Raw genomic sequence first — 20,341 nt, 5'->3', positions numbered from 1 at the left:
GCAGAACAGCCAACAACATTTGGATGGACTGCCATGAAATTTTGTCCAGACGTTCCTTGACAATTATTTATTTATTATTACAAGTTAGCTTCATTTAGCTGACGCTTTTATCCAAAGCGACTTACAATTGCTATACATGTCAGAGGTGCTCCATGGAGGTGTGGGACCTCTGGAGCAATTAGGGGTTAAGTGTCTTGCCCAGGGACACAATGGTGTTCCCATTGGTGGAATCGAACCCACGTCTCCCACACCAAAGGCAAGCATCTTATCTATGTGCCACCCCTAATAACATTGATGATTTTTATCTAACACTATCATCACGTTGAAGTTTCAGTTTGTCTGATACTTTGGTTATATTAAATACATAAATACCTATGAAACTACTGACAATCCTATCGGCCTCCGCTGTAAGTTACTTTGTGTTCTAGCTAATTAGCAATTGCATGCTAACACGCTAAACTAAGAGGGTAAGCATGCTAAACATGATAGATGCTTAATGTTAGCATGTTAGCATTAGCATTGTGAGTATGTTAGCGTGCCAATGTTAGCATGTAGCTCTAAGCACTGCTGTGTCTTAAGTACAGTCAGAGACGTTTTGGTACAGTCTCCCAAAATCATCTCCAGGAACCCTCGACAGCTGCTCGTGAGAAGACAGTTGTACTGTAACATATCAATACACATAAATATAGGAAAATGAACAGATTTTTGTCATGTCTATTCTAGATTTTAATTTTTTCACACCTCAATTTTATTACATTTTCCATTTTTGTTTCTTCCTCAATTTTCTTCCATTCCATTGTTCACTAACTGAAGTCTTTTAAAATCAAGTAAAGTGTCGGAATAGTGGATACATTTTTTCAGAGTAAACAGATGTTTATAAATGCCAACTAACTAGTGCTAGTTTGTGCCTCTCATTTATTTTAATCACAGGTATAGAATCGGTTTCTCCAAAAGGTAAATTCTCTGCAATGTAATTTTTCTCAAATTGTGCTGTTTTCTATCCAAACGAAGATGGCAGCCAGTGGCTACCTGGATAAGAAACAAGACTTGCAACTTGGGAAACGGATTAAAAGTATTTTTTCTCCTGCCCCAGACAGAACATTTTTTTCATCCCAAACAACCTTTTGGATTTTTCAAACATTGCTGATTAATCATCTTTTAGATAAATGGATGGTTACCCCTATGAATCGATGCTAATACATCAGCCACAATCTAGGGCTACTATTTAGTGGTTTGAAACGGTTACAAAAATGGTGACCACTTGGATTGCATTTACAGTATATTAAGTAGAAATTAACTGTAAATCCCCTCAGCCATCCAAATGCTCCAGGCTACCTGGCCTTATTCATCATGCTTGGATTTCCTGTAGAATACCATGTAAAATTTGCCTTCCTCTGCCTCTCCCACACACAACAGCTTTGATTATGCCTTTAATATTAAATACTGTTATTGATCATTTTGAAGCCATTTTCATTCTCATCTGCAGCTCCACTGGTTTTGTTGCAACTCCCAAACTGTTCTAATATTGAATTTAATGGTAGTCTTTATTTTAAAAAACAAATTTCTGTAATGAATGAGGCCAACAGACATCTTTCAAAGTGCTACAGAGCGCAAAAAATAACTTTATTACCAATTCGTTTCCACCTTTTGTATTTACGGTTTTATGTCAAGAATTTTACATGAGGAATCCTAAAACATTGAGGAAAACAATTGCTTCTCTGAAACAAAAGGGGACCTTTTAAAATCATAACCTGATATCTACAAAATCATTAAATCAAACATTTGGGGTGATAAATGATTGAATTAAAATCATCAGTAACTGAAAATGACAAAGTATTTAGAGTATAATTAGCTCTCATGTCACAATTTACATAAATATTTGTCTGCAGAAGCGGCAAATACAAGAGTCCACGTCATATCTGGTGAATCATAAATCAATTTCTTCAAAGCTAATCAGAAATAATTAATTGCTTTCCACACACACCTTTATTACTACAGCTCATAAATACAATCAATCTGATATACAAATATTTGGATAGATTTATTTTTAGTAACATTTAAAATGCAGTTTAATCCCAATTCCTGCTACTCTGAAGACCACCCTTCATTTCAGTGATATTGTCACCTTTCTCAGAGGAAAAAGCGAAGCCTAACTTGGACGAAAGACCCTGACACATCTTTAAAGTTGAGAGTTGCTGATGGGCAGGGAGGGAAATTAAATAAATATCGGAAACAAGCAGCATCCTAACAATACAGATGTTCTCCACTTTCAGCTACGGGTCTTTTCTTGTGTCTTTCAACATCCATCCTTTACCGGAGGGCGACTGGGTTAAAGCAACACAGCAGACAATGCACTATTGACACGATTCATTCTCACACAAATCTCCAGTTGACAGAGGAACTCTATAGAGCTGCAAATGCATATATAAGTCCACAATATGATTTTTTTTTTTTTTTTTTTTTTTTTAAAGTGTCACTTTCTTTCTATCCATCATACATACAATCAGTCAGTCAATCAAACATGGACTTTTGGACTTTAGACACAAAGGGGAAACTAAAACAGGACAGTGTTATGTTTGAGGGGAAGCTGGACAGCTTAGAGGAGCAACATATTTATTGTACTAAATTATGCCTTCATGAACAGACAGTTTTGTGTATGAATGCATCCATGGATAAGCCTTTGTTAAAACCCATTTTACAACGGTCTGTTTGGATGCAGGAAAAAGCCCTTCATGGAAACACCGTGCCTGTGAAAATTACACCATTGACAAATCTAGAACCAAAGAGAAAGATGACAGAGTGGTTAAGCTGTTGGACAAAAGGTTGACATGATGGTGATTACGCTCTTCTTAGGTGTGAGGAAAAATAGAAAGGGTCTTTTAGACAGAGAGCAGTATGTCCATGTGCTTCCAGGTAGGATATCACTCTATCCAACAAGTCTGTTTGCACTATCTCTCTGCAAAATTGATGTTTACTTTAACACTGGGTACTGGCGCTGACCACCCAAACGACCAGCGCGGTGTCCTCCTGATGGTGCACTTGTCTGGAAAAAGGGGGGGGAAGTGAAAAGGAAGAATGAGAATGAGAGTGGCATTTTACAACTGCAGATCTATTAAAACTTTCTTTTTAAAACCCTCACCTGTGCAAACTGTGCAGGGTTATAAAAGGTGACACCGCCAGCGGTTGGAGGTCCCGGGGCAGGATGACTCTGCAAAGGACAAGATGAGTTACTACAGTGTGTGCAGTGTTACTGTCCCATTACCTCTATGGGCAGAGACAGAGAGGGGGATGCACACAATGGTTTGGCAACATTTTAAAACAGAACACAAGCAAAAGTAACGACGAAGAGTACTTGGATCCACAGAGTGGCAGCATTACAAACCACTGTTTCACTTTTTATTAATAACTATGCAAGCTTTATGATGGGTTATTGAAGCTGTGAGGTCTCATGACAAAAAGCAAGCGAGTCGTCCTGCAACAGTCTCCAGCATGCCTTACTCTGATCTATGGCTCAGTTACCCAGCGACTTTCAAGAGAAGTAGATGGTTCACTTCTGTAGTATACACAAAACAGAGTCTACAGCCTTGCCTGTGGCTCTATGAGGCTGTACTTAGGGTCAGCAATGCTCTGAGCTAAATGCCAATGTCAGCATGCCAACATGCGCACAATGACAATGTAGGGATAGATTATGTTCATAATCTCAGTTTATCATGCTAACATTTTCTAATTAGCGATAAACAGAAATTGCAGGTGATGGGAATGTCATTAGTTTTGCAGGTATCTGGTCCAAACCAACGTGTTGGACAAATTGAAATTTTGACCTAGTAGAAAACGCTTGATTAAAAGCGAAGTGATCCCCAGACTCACTAGGGTTAATCCTTTTAGCAAGGCTATAAAAAAGTAAGTTTAATGCAGTTACTGCATTAGTTTTAATTTGTTGACCATTCGCTGGGTTTGGTAATTGATCATCAATGATACAGAGTTAAGTTAGTAATGCTGGAGACAGCAGGCAGGGGAGCAGACAGACATCCTTGGTCGAATGGGCGGTGAAGCTTCAGGTGCAAATGGTGAAGCGTGTTACTAGTGATGTGGTGAGCTGGATGGGTGGCAGGCAGGGGTGAGTGTGGACCATTGGAGGCCCAGCTAGAGGTACCTGGTTTAAATGCTGACTCACTTCGCGTGATAAAGAACTCATTGAGCTAGAACGTGAGAGCTAAAGACAGCATGGGGGAAACAAACAGCAGACAACAAAAAGACAAACCCATATTAATAAATTCCCATGCACTGGATTAGATATTTCCACTATCCACCAGTTCAGAATGAACTTAAATAAATCAGCGTTAGAAAATGATGATTCTTTAAGAAACAGACATGGAGAGAATTAGATTATAAGAGCAAATGGAACAGATATTTTAGCCTCTGCAAAGGCTGCACATTTAGCATGATTATGGGGAAAGACTTTAAGTTGACATGCATGCATTCTCATGTTCTTTCGTACGCCCTGTTACATTAACTTACATTCATACAAATAAGCAAACTACACACACACACACACACACACACAGGCTGTTAGGGTTTTCAGCATCATGATTCAGTCGTGCCGTGATACAGTAGCTGTTGACCGCAACAATTTGTCTTACCTCTCCGGACTGTGAGCCATCAGGCACAGTAGGACCTTCTGGGGCAGGCGGTAACAACGTTGGCGTGAACATCTAAACAGATTCATGAAAGTGCAACAGAAAAGAATGTGGATGAGTAGCTGTTCGGCTTTGTACTTCATGTTGAATGCCAAAATATTATTTTTAATATTATTAAATTATTCCTTAAAGTAAAAGTTTTATATTATTATATTTATTTTATGGTGAACTTACTATGTGAACCATTTTTTTTTTTCTTCCAGAAACTCACAAGAGTTCACCAATAATAACAAAGAGATACCTGTGGAGCAGCGCTGGCGTTTGGTGAATTCTGCTCCAGATTTCCTCCTTCACTGCCCTCTAGAGGTTGTTGATCATCAGGCGCTACACAAGGGGGATACAGAAAAAGATCTCATTACTTCAATCCTTAATTGTACTGCAGCTTCTCCTTCCAAAATAAACAAGAAAGTCCACAACCATCAGGGGTGCCTTGTTTATTTTACAATCATCATGTAACAGTTTGTTTTAACACATACCTGAACTAGGCACAAATAGGCTGGGGGGCATGGCCATTGGTGCCAAAGGAGCAAAGATATCTGCAGGAGCAGGGGCTGATCCACCTGGTTTAGCAGTTCTGCTTGGGTTCAGAACATCCACATATCTGCTCCTTGTGCCTGAGAAGAAAGAAACACATCTGAGTGGTAAGAAATGTGTGTGAATGCTGACTGACTGCTTTTGTTGAGACAATTATTATGTATGGTGTCTCCTTTATTTTCCCACAACTTGTAACTCAACTGTCAAAAGTATCACGCAGTGTCAAGCATAATGTTTGTGAAGCCACAAGCCACAGCATCTAACACTCATCTTACCTGCCTTCCTGGAGAACATGTTGACAGGAGGACCGCCACTCGGTGGTGCGGCAGGCCCTCCAGGGCCAGGCATCTGAGGCATCATGGGGAAGCCAGAGGGAGGTGGTGGAGGGGGCTTACTCTGACAGATTATAAGAAAACCATAAGATCAGACGTTGTTGAGCTATAAAGATTTTAGTTTCTCAGTTTAGACCAGTCAATTATGTCTTGTAGACCAATTTTACAACATTACAGACCTCCTCTTCAGGCTCATTCAAGTCGACCCATCTCTGCTTTTTTTCATCCCACACAATCTGACAAAAAAAAACAGTGCTCTATCAGTACTGGTCATATGTAAATAAATATGTATGCAAAAATGTGAAACTGAATACAGAGGAACACTATAATAAGACATGCACATATAACTGCTATAACTTACAGATTTGTTTTTGTCATCTGGCAAGTGAGCCTCATTCTTCCCCTTCCTATAGAGCCAGTTTAGCCAGCCACCACCACCAGTCTGTGTAAAAGATATTGTACTAATCACTAGCGAACGCTTTAGGCGCACCGATTGAACATCTGAATGATTCTGTGTGAATATGAACCTTTTTCGGGGAGTCTTTTTTGACTTTCTTGGCCTCTTCTTTGCGGGGCTGTTCAGGAATTGAAGGCGGCGGTGGAGAGGCCTGCTTGGCAGACGAGTTGCTCCGCTCTCTTCCGCCAGAGTAAGTGGAAGATTCAGAGGTGGTGCGAGAGCGACGTCCTGAAGTCTGTAGACCAGAAAATACCGCTGAGATTAATATATATACACATTTCTATTGAGCTTCAAGAGCAAGACCTTGTTTTTGGGGTGCCTTGACATGGAAAGGCTTCCTGTATTCCATTTTCTATAATTGTGTATGGAAGCTATTTCATACCATATGCCATTATTGTAAATATTTTGATACTGATGTTGAATTCCTAACTTGCCTGCATATGCTGCTACCAAATCAAGATGTAGGTTTTGTCAATGTATACAAAGATACTGCATATATTTTCCAGTATTTTTCTTTTTTACTTTCCACTTTGTGTCCGACAACATTCAGTAAATTTTCTGGAAACTAAAGCAAAGTTAAGATGCCATGTACGATTAGCTGTGCAGCGCTATATACTGCGCACATGAGCAAAAACAACCTGCTCCATAACGGTTCTGAAAACAGGCTCTGGACAGATTAAACAGAACAACCCTCAGATATAAAGTCTTTTAGCAGTTTATATCTGACACACACATACACACCATATGCATTGAAGATTGTGAAGCAGTCCTCGATCTCCTCCCAGGACCCTGCAACGCCAGAAAAGACAATGTTGGTTTTCTATAAAATCTACGCAACACAAAACCAAGTGCACTTCTATGGAGAGAGAATTGTGATGGTGCTGAAAGACGGAAGGACCTTTTATGTAGATATTCTGACAGCCAGATACTGACCATGTGAGCCATGTGGTCATAGAAGTCCATTTTCGGTGTGAAAGAGCTTCTGGGTGGTGAGGATGATATTGGTTGACCAGTGTGCATCTCCGGTGGGGCCTGGGACATGTGCTGTCCGGTTGGCATATGCCCGGGAGAAGGGGGCATGTGATGAGGCATCTGGGGTGGTGGGTGGTTCATCCGTGTAGGTGAATTCAGCACCTGAGGGGCCATGTGTGGTGACATTTGACCCAGTTGAAGAGATGGGGGACATGGCTGCTGATGGGTTCCTGGATACATTTCTGACTGCTCAGGTTGAGGCTGGAAGGGAGGAGGGGCAAAACCAGGATCCTGTGGAGGGTAGCCTGAGATCTGGCCTGGTGGTCCACTTGGGGTTACAGGGTAGAACTGGGGCACATCATTGGAAGGTAAAGGCTGAGGAGGGGACATCCCATCTTGGAGGATGGAGGTGGGAGCTGAGAGAAAGTAGGAGAGATGAGATCTGATGCATTTTAAATCTGGCTCATAATAAAAAGGAGACCACATGAGCACTATTTCAAAAATGTACAAACCTGGGGGCATCAGCTGTACTCCCTGCGGTTGAGGACCGGGCAGTAGTGAGCTCATTAGCGGGTTGTCAGGGGCGGGGCCATCCAACTCCACAGGCATGTTGTAAGGTTCTGGTGGACTGTGCTGGTCCAAGTCAGAGCTGTGGCTGCTGCAGTCAAACTGTGTAGGTGTTGGTCTGCCTTCACTGTATGTAATCACCCCTGTCTAAATAAGTCCAGCATCGAACATTTGTTACATAGAAACTACCAGGAACCACCAACTAGTTACAATTAAGTCCAAAGAGTACAATGCCTGAATGCCTATACACACAACTAAATACTTTATTTAGAATATCCTTTGTAGTTAATATGTGCAAATTTCTTTTTTCCCTCCTCACCCTGATCTGTCCATCCAGCTGTCTGAGGTGGATCAGCCAATCAGGCTCATTGAACAACTCCTGCTCTGGCTTCTCCTTCAGTTGTGGATCAAAGAATCGCAGCTTCTCTGACATCTGTCAACAAAAAAAAACCCATACAATTACATTGGTTAGAATTCAGAAACTAGTCCATATCTATACATATCTGCACAGAGGAGGCACAGAGGGAAAGAGAAGACAGAGAGTGAGGGCATACCTGTATGATTTGGCTAATGAAAACAGGAGAGTAGTAGGAAGGCTGCGTGAGGACAGTCCTAGAAATAACTTCACAGTAGTGGAAGGCCTGAGCACTCAGGCCGGCTTCAGCCAAGCGGCATGCATAGATCAACTTGAACACCTAATAAGAGACAATAGAAAGGAGAGAACAGTGTTATTCCTCTGTAGTTTAATCTCAAGATGTTCTATGTGCAATGCAAACACCTCTTTAGTTGTCAGCACAGACCAGTCAGTGCAAAAAATGAAGTTTTTAGGACACCACCTCTATAAGAGACAAACTGTGTGTTTATTGGATCATTCATTTGTCAGTAAAGACCAAAAAAAGTCCTACCTGGAAATTGGGTAGTGAGCACGGCTGGGAACCCAGAGACTGAGCATACTCATAGGCTTCAGTCCTTTGGATTGCTTCGTTGGTTGCAAATTGGTAAAAGGGCAAACTGAAGTGAAGAGACAAAGATATGGTTATATGTGTGGCATATTACATGCAAACTGTATTGTGGTATGCGTGTGCCTGCCTCTGTCTCTAACCTGTGGTTGGAGCCAATCAGAACCATCTTGGTGCTCTTCTTTGTGAAAACTCCCAGCCCAACTTGGGCCATCAAGTAGCAGAAGTGTGCAGCATCAATCAGCCCCTTTGAAGCTGCCACACAAAATCAGTGCAGACAGAATGTGACGTAACATGTTTGTTTTTGGTGAAACATGAAAACCTTTTTTTTTTTAGGTCAGTGCAGGAGAGATTTTTGATCCAATCCTACCGAGAGTGTCGCCCATGGTGGTGATTGTGCGAGTGTCCAGGTCCAGGGCCTGGGTGAGGTTAGACAGCACCATGGCCAGGTGAGGGCGCCAGTCACCCCATTTCTCCTCTCCGCAGCACTGTATGAATACAAATAAATATCTATACTAAAGTGGCATGCAGTACTGCACACTTGACAAGCACTACGTGTGCACCTTCTTCAGAATAATTGTGCAAAAATACCAAGTGGATTAAAAGGAAGAAGGGAGATGCAATACTTACAGTGGCCGATGCAGGCATCCTCCCTGACATCAGCTGGTATACTGTCTGGAGAGGGTCATTGATAGGCAAACTGTTGGCAAACCTAAACAACAAAGACAGACACATTAAATATTACAGTTTAAAATTTGTAAAAACAAACCGATCACGTGATAAAGTTGCAACCAAGTTTACGAGTCACAACCTTTTATGTCACCAGTACTTTACCTTGTCATGACACGTGCATGCGTCCTGTTGTCCATCTTACTGGCCAACAGCAAGGCGTGGCCCCACAGACCTCCCTTCATAGCTGCTTCTAGGGCATCCTATTCCAGAGAAGAGAAGAAGATACTTTTATTGTCACATACAAATACATGTTGTGAAATTCATTCTCTGCATTTAACCCATCCCTGAAGGGAAAGTGGAACTCATTTCAGATTTCATACGATATTAGTTAAATGACAGTATATGTAATACAGTTAAAGAGAGTATTTTTTTACCTTCTTGCGGCCAAACAGCAGCAGCTCCCTGAAGCGTTCCGTTTCCTTGCCAATGTTCTCTGGGACAGTCATGAAGGTGTCAGATAAGAGGGATAGCGGTCCAGCTCCCGGCTCCTCCTCAGCTCGTGCCAGCGGTTCATTGTTAAAATCAATCAAGTTGGCTTCGTTAGGACTTTTGCCTGGTAGCCAGACAGAGCGGTGCTCCTTCAGCAAGAGGTCAGCGATGTCCGTGCCAACCACAGTCTTATTAGCAAAGAGTATCACAGTGAAAAAGTTGTTTCAGGCAAATATACAAATGTCACATTCCTTCTTTCTATGTCTGACAGATTTGCAGTTACGTCTGCACAGTCTTACCCCGTTCTGTCTACAGAGCAGCATAATGAAGTCCCAGAGCAGGCGAGCAGAGTCCCTGTCCAAGAGGTTGTTGTCACGAGAACACTCCAGGGCTTTGTTCTGGGAGAACTTTATCACATCCACCTTATGGGTCTCCTCCCTGAAGGACAGGACACAAGATGTGAGAGAGGTAAGCAGTGACTAATGAAACTAATCCTACCTGTTAGACATACTGATATCAAACCAGCAGAATGGTGATTTGCTTTCCACTTGTTACTCGTTTGCTAGTACTTAAATTCTTGACACGTTTTAAGATCTACATTGTCAGTAAGAACCAACTGGCTTTGGACTGAGTGACACAGACGAGGAAAGTCAGAAAGTATTGAGAGACAGAATAATACATGTTGGTTTTGGTCTTTCCATGGAATTTGTTGACAATAACAAAAATACACAATTTTTCCAGCCTTGCCCTTTAAAATGTTAGTGACTCAAAGCTATTTGTGGTGGATAAAAAGGGCAGAATACACTTACTTAACAAGAGGTCCAGGGAAGGCTCGTAGTTCTGCCTGATCTTGGGTATCCTGCAGCATGGTCTGCAAATACAGACGTGATTCAAAATATTACTTTATACAGCCTAACACTGTAACTGCAAAAATGTGCTGCAGAAACACATGCAAAATACTAATCTTATTTATAATAATATTTATGTGTGTGGTTTAAGATAATTTACCGTTATAAATAAGTGTCAATGTTCAGCCTTCTAAAGGAGAAGATGTGTCTGTATTTTTAATTTCCTTGAAAAAAGAGGAACTAGTGCTCTCAATGGCAGATCATCCCATTTACAACCACAGTATGTCAAACACTGCGAGCTGGACTGCTCCACCGATATTAATAATGATGATGATATTACAATCATTAAACACCCCTGAATCAGAAACACCTTTAACAGGCTTTTATTTTAAGGGAACCATATTCTGTTTTATTTTCCCACTGTGCAGACACTGAAACAATGATGATACTTTATAACTTACAGTATGGCATCAAAATAGTGTTTGTTTAAATTCTTTCTTGCTGTCGCTAGCTCTTCATAAACTAAACACAATGGATTAAAACATTCTACATTAAGGTGCTGAAATAAAATCTGTTAAAAATGTACCTCCATGTTGTAAATATCAACTAGAGCAGGCTGCCCAGCTGAGGGGAGATTGGGCAAAACTTGGACCAGATGACCACCAGGTCCAAAGCGGGCACAACGGTGGGGTATGGTAAACTTCTCTGGGGTTGCAGGACGAGGAGGAGCTAGAGGACAAAGCAGGATGGACAGAAGAAGGAACCAGTGTTTGATGTCCCATATCTAGTGGTTTAAATAGTATCTGAAATCCTTTACTATCCAATTACTAATCACTTAATGCCAATTTTCTTGAAACTAGGGATTGTATACTTACGTTGCTCAGGGGCAATCCAGGTGCTGTCTGCCGTGTACTCAGAGGGATAGAGGTACTGGCCGTAGTTCTGGGAAGCATCAGTCTGGTTCGGGTACTGTCCATAGGAGTAGTCCACAGCCAAAGTGGATGATGTGGTGTCATAGACTGCTGACACCAAGTCAGGCTGGCTTCTGTATACCTGACTCTGCAGGGTTGGAAGACAAACAGAGATAATTTTTCAAACAGAAAGACCAATGAAACATACATGCAAACACCCAGTTGTACAAGTCAGTTGCACACAATTAAAGACCAACCAACAACCAATTAATACTTAAAAAATCATTTCAAGAGCAGAGTTAGCTGTTTGTAAAGTATGCTACCAAAAACATTTTGCTTTCAGAATGAGCTGCTAGGAAGGTATCTATATTTTAAGCCTATGCTGCTGAGATATAAATTGGGATGCTGCTGAGAACTTAATGCAAGTCACAATAGTATAAGTGTGGAGTAGATGGTGCAGCTGTGATAAGCATTTAGAGAGTGGAAGGAGGTTAGTCTGAATGTCAACACATTTCACTCAAGGTGTCATCAGTCTTACAACATAAAAACATGTTATGTAGCAATTATCAGCCATTCCAAAATATACGCTATGTTTCTACATAGTATAGTGACCATACTAAAATCTAAGAAACTGTTTGAATGAAGCAGCTGAGGACCAAGAGAGACTGCTGAGACTGCTTGAAAGCATAGCTAATAGTAAAGAGCAGATGCTACAGGGGATGTCATGGAAAAGCAAGCACTAGCTATGTGTTGGCTGCACCCTTAAAATGTGATAGTAAAACATAACAGAAAAAGATCCCTTAAAGCAATGGTTCCACTTATTGACTTTCTTGCCAAGAGAGAGATGAAAAGATTGATACCACTCTGATGTTTATAAATATGAATATTTGTAGCCGTTTCCAGTCTTGTAAGTGAATCTAACCAGCTGCTGGCTGTAGCTTCATATTTAGCAGTTCCATGTTCTCACTCTCCAATTAACAACCTTAAAATAAACCAGGGGAAGATGAAGAGTTTGTGAATGCAGGAAATTATACTCAACTTTTCTTTCCAGCTTCAGCTGTTTAAAAATTGCAGCTCACAAATGGATCCACAAAATCTCAAATTTGTTCCATCTTGAAACATGTTGCCCAAACTCTTACCATACAATTAATTTCAAAGAGCATTTCATCACAAGTATCAAATATTTACAATCTGAACAAAGCCCATATCAAAGCCATAATCTTTAGAACATTGAAATTTAGCCATTGTAATGTTTCATAGCAGTGTCTATAATGTCAGCTTTATCTTTTTCAGAGAAATCCACTGCCCGCCCATGTGGAATATAAGGTCACTGGGACAGCACTCTGTGCAGAAAAGATTCTTAGCAAGCAAGTTGAACAGTAATGTAAAGTATGATATAATGAAAGTAAAAGCAGTTAAATAAAGAAGCCCTCCAATGTCAACAGGAAATCCTTTGCTGCATCAATATTAGAAAACCTGGAGAAATATTTATGAACGCGGTATAACTCCAAGATCATAGTTAAAACGGATTTAGGAGCTGAGACAGAATAACATAGCATCACCTGTCCTGATTGGCTGTCAAGTTAATACGATGGATGGGTTTTGCCTTTAGAAAGGAGGCTGGGGGTGGGGATTAGTTTTTAATGTAGAGCTAAACAGAGCCAGGAGAGGAAAGGTGGAAGTGTGGTGTTTGCAAGGATGGTGCTCCTTTGTCTGACAGCAGTTTATAGCACGGCATCTAAAATATGTCCACAAGTGGTTTAACCTTTGAGCCCCTGTACTGTGGTTACGCCAAACAACTGCAACAGGTAAAAACACCATTGCATGCAAGAATAATCTGCACATTTACCTGTTGTGACCCTGAGCTGAAGCTGCTTCGTCTACTGTGGTGGCTGTGAGAACTGTGCACGCTGTGTGCCGACTGCTCGCTGTGGACGCTGCGTCTGTCAAACTCATCGGCGTACACTTCTCCACGCCGACGGTAATCATCGTCAAAACTGGCATCATAACCAGGATAGTACCGCCACTGATCATCATAGCCCTCTTTCCTGTGAGTAGAGGGTATAGTGTTTGTAAAGCCAACAGCACAACAACAACTACGTGTTAACTACCTGTTGTAGAATGTAGCCCATGTAAATTCATAAATGTAACAAACACAGCAGAAGTAATCATTTTTAGCAAGGCTAAACAAGTCTATCATCTGACAGATTACACCTACACTAGGTACTGCTAGTTTACACACAGATTAACCCTTTCTTACATAGCTCCATCATTTACCAAATATGCACCAATGTAATAGCAAACTTGAGTGTGCAAATGGTTTTCTCTGCATACCTGGCAGGATACATCTGTTGATTATAGTAGTTTTCTCTGCCTCTGTAGTTCTCATCATAATTAGTCCAGTAGGACTGATCATAGTAACCTCTGTATCGCGGGTCATAGTGTCCATAGTTGTATCCTTCCAACAGAAAATGTTCAGAGGAAGAGAGGGAGATTTATATCAAATACCATTTCTATGAAAACAACAAAAAAATAATTTACACCATATGTAGAGAATGAGAAGGAGAAAATGCATTCAGATTCATACTAGTAAGTAATCACAGCTTTCAACCCTGTGGCTCATACCTCCATAATCATAGTGCTTGGCGTAATCTGCATAATATTCACTATAGGCACTTCGGTTTGCTCTCTGGTAATCGTCATAGCCTTGCCTGTGGCAGAAAGCAAGCAAAAGGTGAGATTCACAACTTAAGTACATAAACAGTCTAGACATACTTGAGAACATAATTTACATGGAACAAAACCAAACTCACAGTGAGGGATTCCTTACCTAGTTCTCAATATTATCATTAATAAATAAGCCACTTAAAAATGCATGAACAAATTTACGACAAGCGCTGACTTGTACATCCTACGTAAACAATGGTGTACGCCTGAGAAACACTTTGACCAACCTGGATAAGGGTCTGTCAGAGTACTGACTGTTCCTGGAGCTGGGTCGGTCTGGCTGAGGCTCTCTGTACTGGTAGTTTGGATCACGATAAGCTGGGGTCTGCCCTGCGCCATACCAAGGATCTGCTCTACTCCTGTATTGACCATCCTGAGAAATAAAAGCATTTTCTGTTCACATTTTTATATTTCATAGGAGCAGTTGCTCATGCATGATATTCTTATGCATGTTTATCTTATAAAAAAGTGGCAGATGAATACATTCACAAGCTAGCATACAAAAAAGAACTTTCCACTTACTTGATAATATTGGTGTGCTCTAGGATCCCCAGGTGGAGGTGGGTACTGGCCAGGAGGATAAGGCGCTCTGCCATCAGGGTATTCACCATAATTACCATAATAGCCACCATATATCTGCCCTGGCACTGGAGCAGGGGGTCCATAACCTTGCTGGCTGCCTGCAGAGGAGGGTGGTCGAGGTGGCTGGGATGCTCCTGGAGGTACTGGTCCTCGCGGCCCTGGAGGGTATACTGCAGGAGGAGGAGGAGCAGCACTCTCTGCGGCAGTCACCTGTGCTGGAGCTGGATACCGGCCACTGAAGGGTTGTGCTACACTCACCGGAACAGGAGGAGCATCATTTTGTCCCTGCAGTGCAGCCTGAGAATCTGATGTCTTAGGAGGTTCAGCTGGTGGCGGCTGGGTGATTGCAGCTGCTTGGGAAGGTGCTGGTGGTAACTGTGGGGTAGATGAAGAGGCAGGGGTCTGGACAGAGGCATTCCCTTTCCCCCTTACCCCCTGCTGAGCATCTTTGGTGACCTGTAGGTAAAATCCATTACTAGACTGTGGAGACTCGTTTAGAGAGGAAGGATGGCCAGATGCTTGGCTTTGAGCTTGTGATTGGTGCATAGAAAAATCAAGCAGTTCATAATTTGATGGCTGATTATGGTTAGAGACAGGAGCAGTCACAAGAGAAGCTGGTGGATTAACTTGGAGAGCAGAGTGGCCGTCTCCACCCAATGATTGGCCTCTTAAAAGAGGAGGGCAGACTGGGTGAGGCAGCGGCGAAGCAGTTATGTCTGATGTTGCCGCTTCTGTGTTGTCTTGGGTCAGATTGAGCGGGCCCTGGTTAGAGGCTGAGGAACTGAAGCTTACTGGTCCAGGGACAAACAGTGGATTCTGATTAGAGGTTACTGAAGGTGGTTGGGAGGTACTAGCACCCTGCCCCTGTGAGAGTGATCTCACAGGTGGGGTAGTTTCCCTAAGGCTACTTTGACTGGCTGCTTGTGCAGGCGTACTGGGGGGAATCACACTGTAATTGGACACTGGTGGGGCAATCAAAACAGGCTGGTGGAGCGAGTCGGACACAAGGAGAGACGCATAGCCCAGGTTGCCTTGTGAGTCAGTTGGCTCTGCCTCACTCACCTTTGGTGGGTTCTCTAGGTTTTCTGAGTGTTGCTGTGAAGTTGGCTGGATTCTCTGCAGGTCCAGTGGGCCATCCTCTGGAGGTTGGATGACATCAGCACTAGGCTCTCGTAAAGGGGCAAGAACTGTCGGGGCAGCTGGGGCTAGGAGGATGTTAGCGCCCAAGCTAGTAGGATCACTCTGAGCCCACAGAGTAGTGGCAGGGCTCTCACAGGGGCGACTGGCCCCAAAAGCACGGGATGAAGGTCGAGAGTGAGAATGAAGCACCGGGTGTGTCAGGTGAGGTACACCACCTCCAGCCCCAGCAGCTAGGTGATGGCCTGGGCCGTATATATTTTCCATATTATCTGGTGGCTGCTCCAGGTTGCCAGGTATAGAATCGGGACCTCCTTCCACTACCACTTTAGCCCTATCAACTTCAGGAGGACGCACTCCAACTCCATGTGATCGCACAGGTTCAAAAGAGCTGTTAGCACTGGCCTGAAAGATACCTGTTGGTTTGGGTGGGCTAGGTGTGGGGGGCCACATCTGCTCCAAGGAGCTCTGTTGCGCGCCCATATCTCCAGCTGGAGACGTGTCAATCTGCTCAAAGTAGCCTCCAGTGGCTGCAGACAGGTTTGCTTCATCAGTGAGACGTGGACTTTCCTGCTGAATAAAGGTACCTACTACTCCCTGATGCCGACGAGTGCCAGTTCCACTTCCATGGCTCATATTGCTATAGTTGGACGACACACTGGCAGGCCTCATTGGTCTTGGAATAGAATCTGGAGTCTCCAGGTTAGGCCCGGTTTCAAACTGGTCTCCTCCATGAGCTGCAGGAGCTCCAGGACTGCCATGGGTTTCACTGGGTAATACTTCCAGGTTTGGTACACACTCCAAATTCTCCACATGGTCGTAATGGGAATCAGGTGGTTTCTGGGATGTGTGATTGCCATCATTCATGTATGGTAGGTGTGAATGATCTTGCAGAGAAGGTCCTTGGTAATCCAAAGGAACATCTGCATGGCTACTGTGGGCTTGTGGGTTGCTGTGGTGCTGAAAAGATCCAGGAATGCCATTCACAGCTTTATTTCTCTCTCCAGCAAGTGTTTCTTCATTTTCCACATCATTGTCTTTGAAGAACATTGAGAGTGTACCAGACTCCTGAGAGAATGGAACTGGAGCAGGGGCAGAACTAGGGTTAGGCCCAGTGTTGGACGCATGTTGAGATCCAGCAGAGTCAGGCCGGGCCTGAGGATGGCCCAGGCCAGTCCCCATTTGGTGGTAGCCTGAGTCCTGTGGAGGTTGGTAGAACCATGAGTCCTGGGGGGCAGAGCTTTGGCTAAAGTAGCTCTGAGTTTGGAAGTGGGAATTTTGCTGCTGAGGGGTATTTGGGTCAGGCCATTGAGAACTAGGGGTATTTACAGGGTTCTGTGGAGGAACAGGAGCCTGGATCTGGGGATGTCCCTGTTGTGTTGGAGGGGTGTGGGTGTTGTGACGGGGTGATGGGGTATGGGAAGGGTACATCTGTGTGTGCGGAGGTAAATTAAAAGGCTGTGGTGGAGGGTCACTAGTAGGCTGGAAATAGTTCTGAACAGAGGGAGGTCGACTTCCATGATCAGGGGCCCACTGAGAAGAGGAGGTGGTGGGAGGCACTGGCTGTAAGGGCACAGGCTGAGGAGGATGCGGTCCTTGAAATTCTGGGTTAAAAGGTGTCTGACTTAGTGGTGGGGCCAAGGCCACAGGTGGTGGTTCTGTGGCCATGGATGGTGTCTGTTCTCTTGAATTAAAATAGCCCTGTTCACTATTTGAGGACGCATATCCCGCAGGACTAGGTGCTGGGAAAACACCAGGATTTGCAGTACTGTTAGGGTTGAACAGGGTCACCCCTGGCAGAGAGGATGGCAGAGGACCAGGGGGGGCAGCAGAGACATCATTCAGTGTCTGTGGTTGTGGAGGCAGCCCTGAGCCAGCTTGAGAGTACATGGTGTTAGGTGGGGCTTGCATTGGTGGAGGGTTGCTGTTGGGTATTGTTGGGAGACCACCTGCAGCCATAGGGGGAGGAGCTCTAACAAATGCAAAAGGGTCTGTCATGGGTTGAGTGGCGGGTGGCATTGTGGCAGTAGCCGCTGCAGTATGCTTGTGAGGCCTGGCCCTGCGGAACATATTGGGCCCAGAAGGAGGAGGGCCAGATGCTCCTGGAGGTCCAGTCCGAGGAGGAGGCTGCATGGCTGCAGAGCTAACAAGTCCGAGGACCAGGTCACTCTAGTGGATGTAACTGAAGAGTCTGAAGTCAGGCGAAGCTGGGTAAAGAAAGGGAAAGAGGGAGTGGTTAACAAAAAGCTACACATGCCTTGTTGATGAACTGTACCACACCTTTATTTGTGTAATAAGTCTAAGATCCTTTTTAAATGAACATTACAACGTGGCAATTTCTACATGAGCTCTAACATCTTATTACAAATACATACATAAGTTACTATATCGAGTAAAACACAAATGAGGGATTGTAATGAATGCCACCAGTGATTACATCACATGATCTGAGTCAAATGGTTTTAAAGCTTGGTGCTTATTTGACTCAAACAATTAAGAAACATGAAAATATAAATCGACGCAGACATTTTCATACTACAAGAAAACAACTGAGTTTAATGTCACATATGAAAATGCTTTTTGGGGGAATAAAACGGTAAATGAAGTTATTAAGTTAATATCTAGCAGCAAGGTCCTCTTTCAACAGCAGAAGAAAATGAAAAAGAAAAAATTCTTGAGTAGCTTAACTATTTGCTTAAAGCACCTGCTTTTGGCTCACAGAGAGCTTTTGCCAGAAGGTAACCTTTAATCTGGTAGCTTCTAGAAACTATTAACAAGATAGCAGAGCCATTGCAATTATATATATTTACTGAGATTTAGTAAGGATGTAAGCTGTTAAGATAAAGGGAACGCTGATGTTATGAATGAACTTTTCTAATCTCGCTGAACAAGAATCAAGTACGTCCTGCTGCTAACTTGTGCAGCTTTACTGCCTTTGATGGAAAGGCTAGTTATTTGGATATTTGAGACTTTTTAATAAAAGATGCCAGAAATACAAAACATAGGATAATCGTAGGACTGATGACTATGCCCTGATGAGATTCTTTTAATCAATCAGATAGCTATATACACAATGCTTCTGTTAGGGGGAAGTTCAAGGAGATTAGCACTGACCGACATTGCGCATTTGAAATGTCAGAAACACCAATAACAGAAAGAGCTAGTAGGCATGTAGTCCTGGCCAGATGCGCTCTACCAACGGGATCCCGGATCTTTCAGGCTAACTTTAGCGGCGACGACAGTCAACATGAAACAAAACTTAACGTTACAAAGTTAGCCTATTGAGAAATTCCCTCTCGACAACTGATCATTACCCCACACCTGCTTAACTCTAACCAGTAGCTTTTTCTCCTTAATCTGACATGACAAGAAGTTAACGTTACAGATTAAGCTGCCTCCCAGGAAAGGTCCAGAGTGCTGGGCTCAACAGCTAACGTTAACGGTACGCTACATTGCTCTAACGTTACATGTCCTAAACGCCATACCCAGCAAAAGCACTGATACCGAAAGTCGCCTGGTTTGCCCGAAGCCAGGACTTCTAAAAACTAAATCTAAAACGAATGATTCATCATTTTAGTTACATTTTAAACATTGACAGGGCACACGCCGAGCAGTTAAGGGTCGCTGGTCACTCGCCGAGCATAATTTAACAGGTTCACTGCCTGGTCAGCTAGCGTTAGCATTGGTGCTTAGTTAGCATTTCTCGCTAACTAGCCTATGCTAACTAAAGGGGTAACAGTTTCATGCATGTTAAAGACACCAGATTGAAACGTCGAGAGTAAAACATTGTTAACTGGGGTATATATTTACTCTTACCCGATGTCGGAAATGTGTGCAAATATAAATAAATTCTTACAAATGTGCAGGACAGTGAGTCTGACACACCGCCACCATCTTCAATGAACACATCCTACTAGGCTACGTGTACAACCAGCGTCACGGGCCAAACAGCCATTGCGTCGTCACAGGGCGGGGCTTGTTAAAGGTCATTTCAGTGTATTTATCTGAATCAATTTATGGGTATTCAAGAATTCATTGGCCTGCCTTTTTATGTTATTTTCATTCCAGTTCCTCTGTTTACATTCCACAGAAACCAAATGGTTGTGTACCAGTATGTCAGAATCTGAATTCTAATAAACACTTGAGTAAAGGGGGATTGCAAGTTATACTGACAGCAGGCGTTGACGCTCAGGTGTGGCCCCCAAGATTCAGAGTACAAATTATCTTTTGCGAGTGGTGTAAAAGGTATTGAGAGCTACATAACTATTTTATAAAGGCAAATGTTGAAAGGTCAGGCCTTGTCATTGACCCTAGCTATTCTCCCACTGGTTCTGATGTCTATACCTGAAGGGTTGTTCACAATGAAATGCTAAGACAGCTTTGTTATGTCATGTGCACATTCTATTCTGTATAGGACTTTACTGATCCAAATGGGGTGTTACAATAGGTCAAAACAC

The 20,341-nt window shown here is 42.9% G+C and overlaps 1 protein-coding gene across 5 annotated transcripts; it reads right to left on the bottom strand.

Annotated features, from left to right (window-relative positions):
- Positions 1–1,591: 1,591 nt before the first annotated feature.
- sec16a (SEC16 homolog A, endoplasmic reticulum export factor) lies at positions 1,592–19,845 on the bottom strand. Of its 5 annotated transcripts, none has more exons than XM_046066407.1 (31): positions 19,741–19,845; positions 14,688–18,091; positions 14,393–14,538; positions 14,064–14,149; positions 13,773–13,896; positions 13,288–13,486; positions 11,403–11,586; positions 11,114–11,256; positions 10,489–10,550; positions 9,979–10,117; positions 9,625–9,867; positions 9,353–9,450; positions 9,149–9,230; positions 8,889–9,006; positions 8,662–8,773; positions 8,465–8,570; positions 8,114–8,254; positions 7,879–7,992; positions 7,505–7,706; positions 6,954–7,408; positions 6,762–6,809; positions 6,091–6,255; positions 5,925–6,005; positions 5,743–5,799; positions 5,507–5,627; positions 5,174–5,311; positions 4,939–5,021; positions 4,641–4,712; positions 4,154–4,213; positions 3,140–3,208; positions 1,592–3,043 (listed from the first exon to the last, which is right to left on the bottom strand). In XM_046066407.1, the coding sequence occupies exons 2-31, from the start codon at positions 18,015–18,017 to the stop codon at positions 2,972–2,974; spliced, it is 7,050 nt and encodes a 2,349-aa protein (XP_045922363.1). In that variant the 5' UTR covers positions 18,018–18,091; positions 19,741–19,845; the 3' UTR covers positions 1,592–2,971. The 5 variants fall into 5 exon arrangements, with proteins under 5 accessions (XP_045922363.1, XP_045922364.1, XP_045922367.1 ...); XM_046066408.1 differs by having other exon boundaries at positions 19,701–19,790; XM_046066411.1 differs by lacking the exon at positions 19,741–19,845 and having other exon boundaries at positions 14,688–15,203; positions 15,810–18,091.
- Positions 19,846–20,341: the final 496 nt, after the last annotated feature.

Source organism: Micropterus dolomieu, linkage group LG13 (assembly GCF_021292245.1).
Source record: "Micropterus dolomieu isolate WLL.071019.BEF.003 ecotype Adirondacks linkage group LG13, ASM2129224v1, whole genome shotgun sequence".
NCBI classification, from domain to species: Eukaryota; Metazoa; Chordata; class Actinopteri; order Centrarchiformes; family Centrarchidae; genus Micropterus; species Micropterus dolomieu.
Note: the sequence above shows the minus strand (reverse complement) of the source record. Positions and strands in the feature narration are given on the sequence as shown.

Coding starts and splice junctions, on each gene's coding strand:
- sec16a (XM_046066407.1), bottom strand. CDS start 18,017: ATGCAGCCTCCTCCTCGGACTGGACCTCCAGGAGCATCTGGCCCTCCT. Junction 10,118..10,488: donor TTCCCTGGACCTCTTGTTAA/GTAAGTGTATTC, acceptor CCTGTCCTTCAG/GGAGGAGACCCATAAGGTGG. Junction 7,707..7,878: donor AGCTGGATGGACAGATCAGG/GTGAGGAGGGAA, acceptor GGACTTATTTAG/ACAGGGGTGATTACATACAG.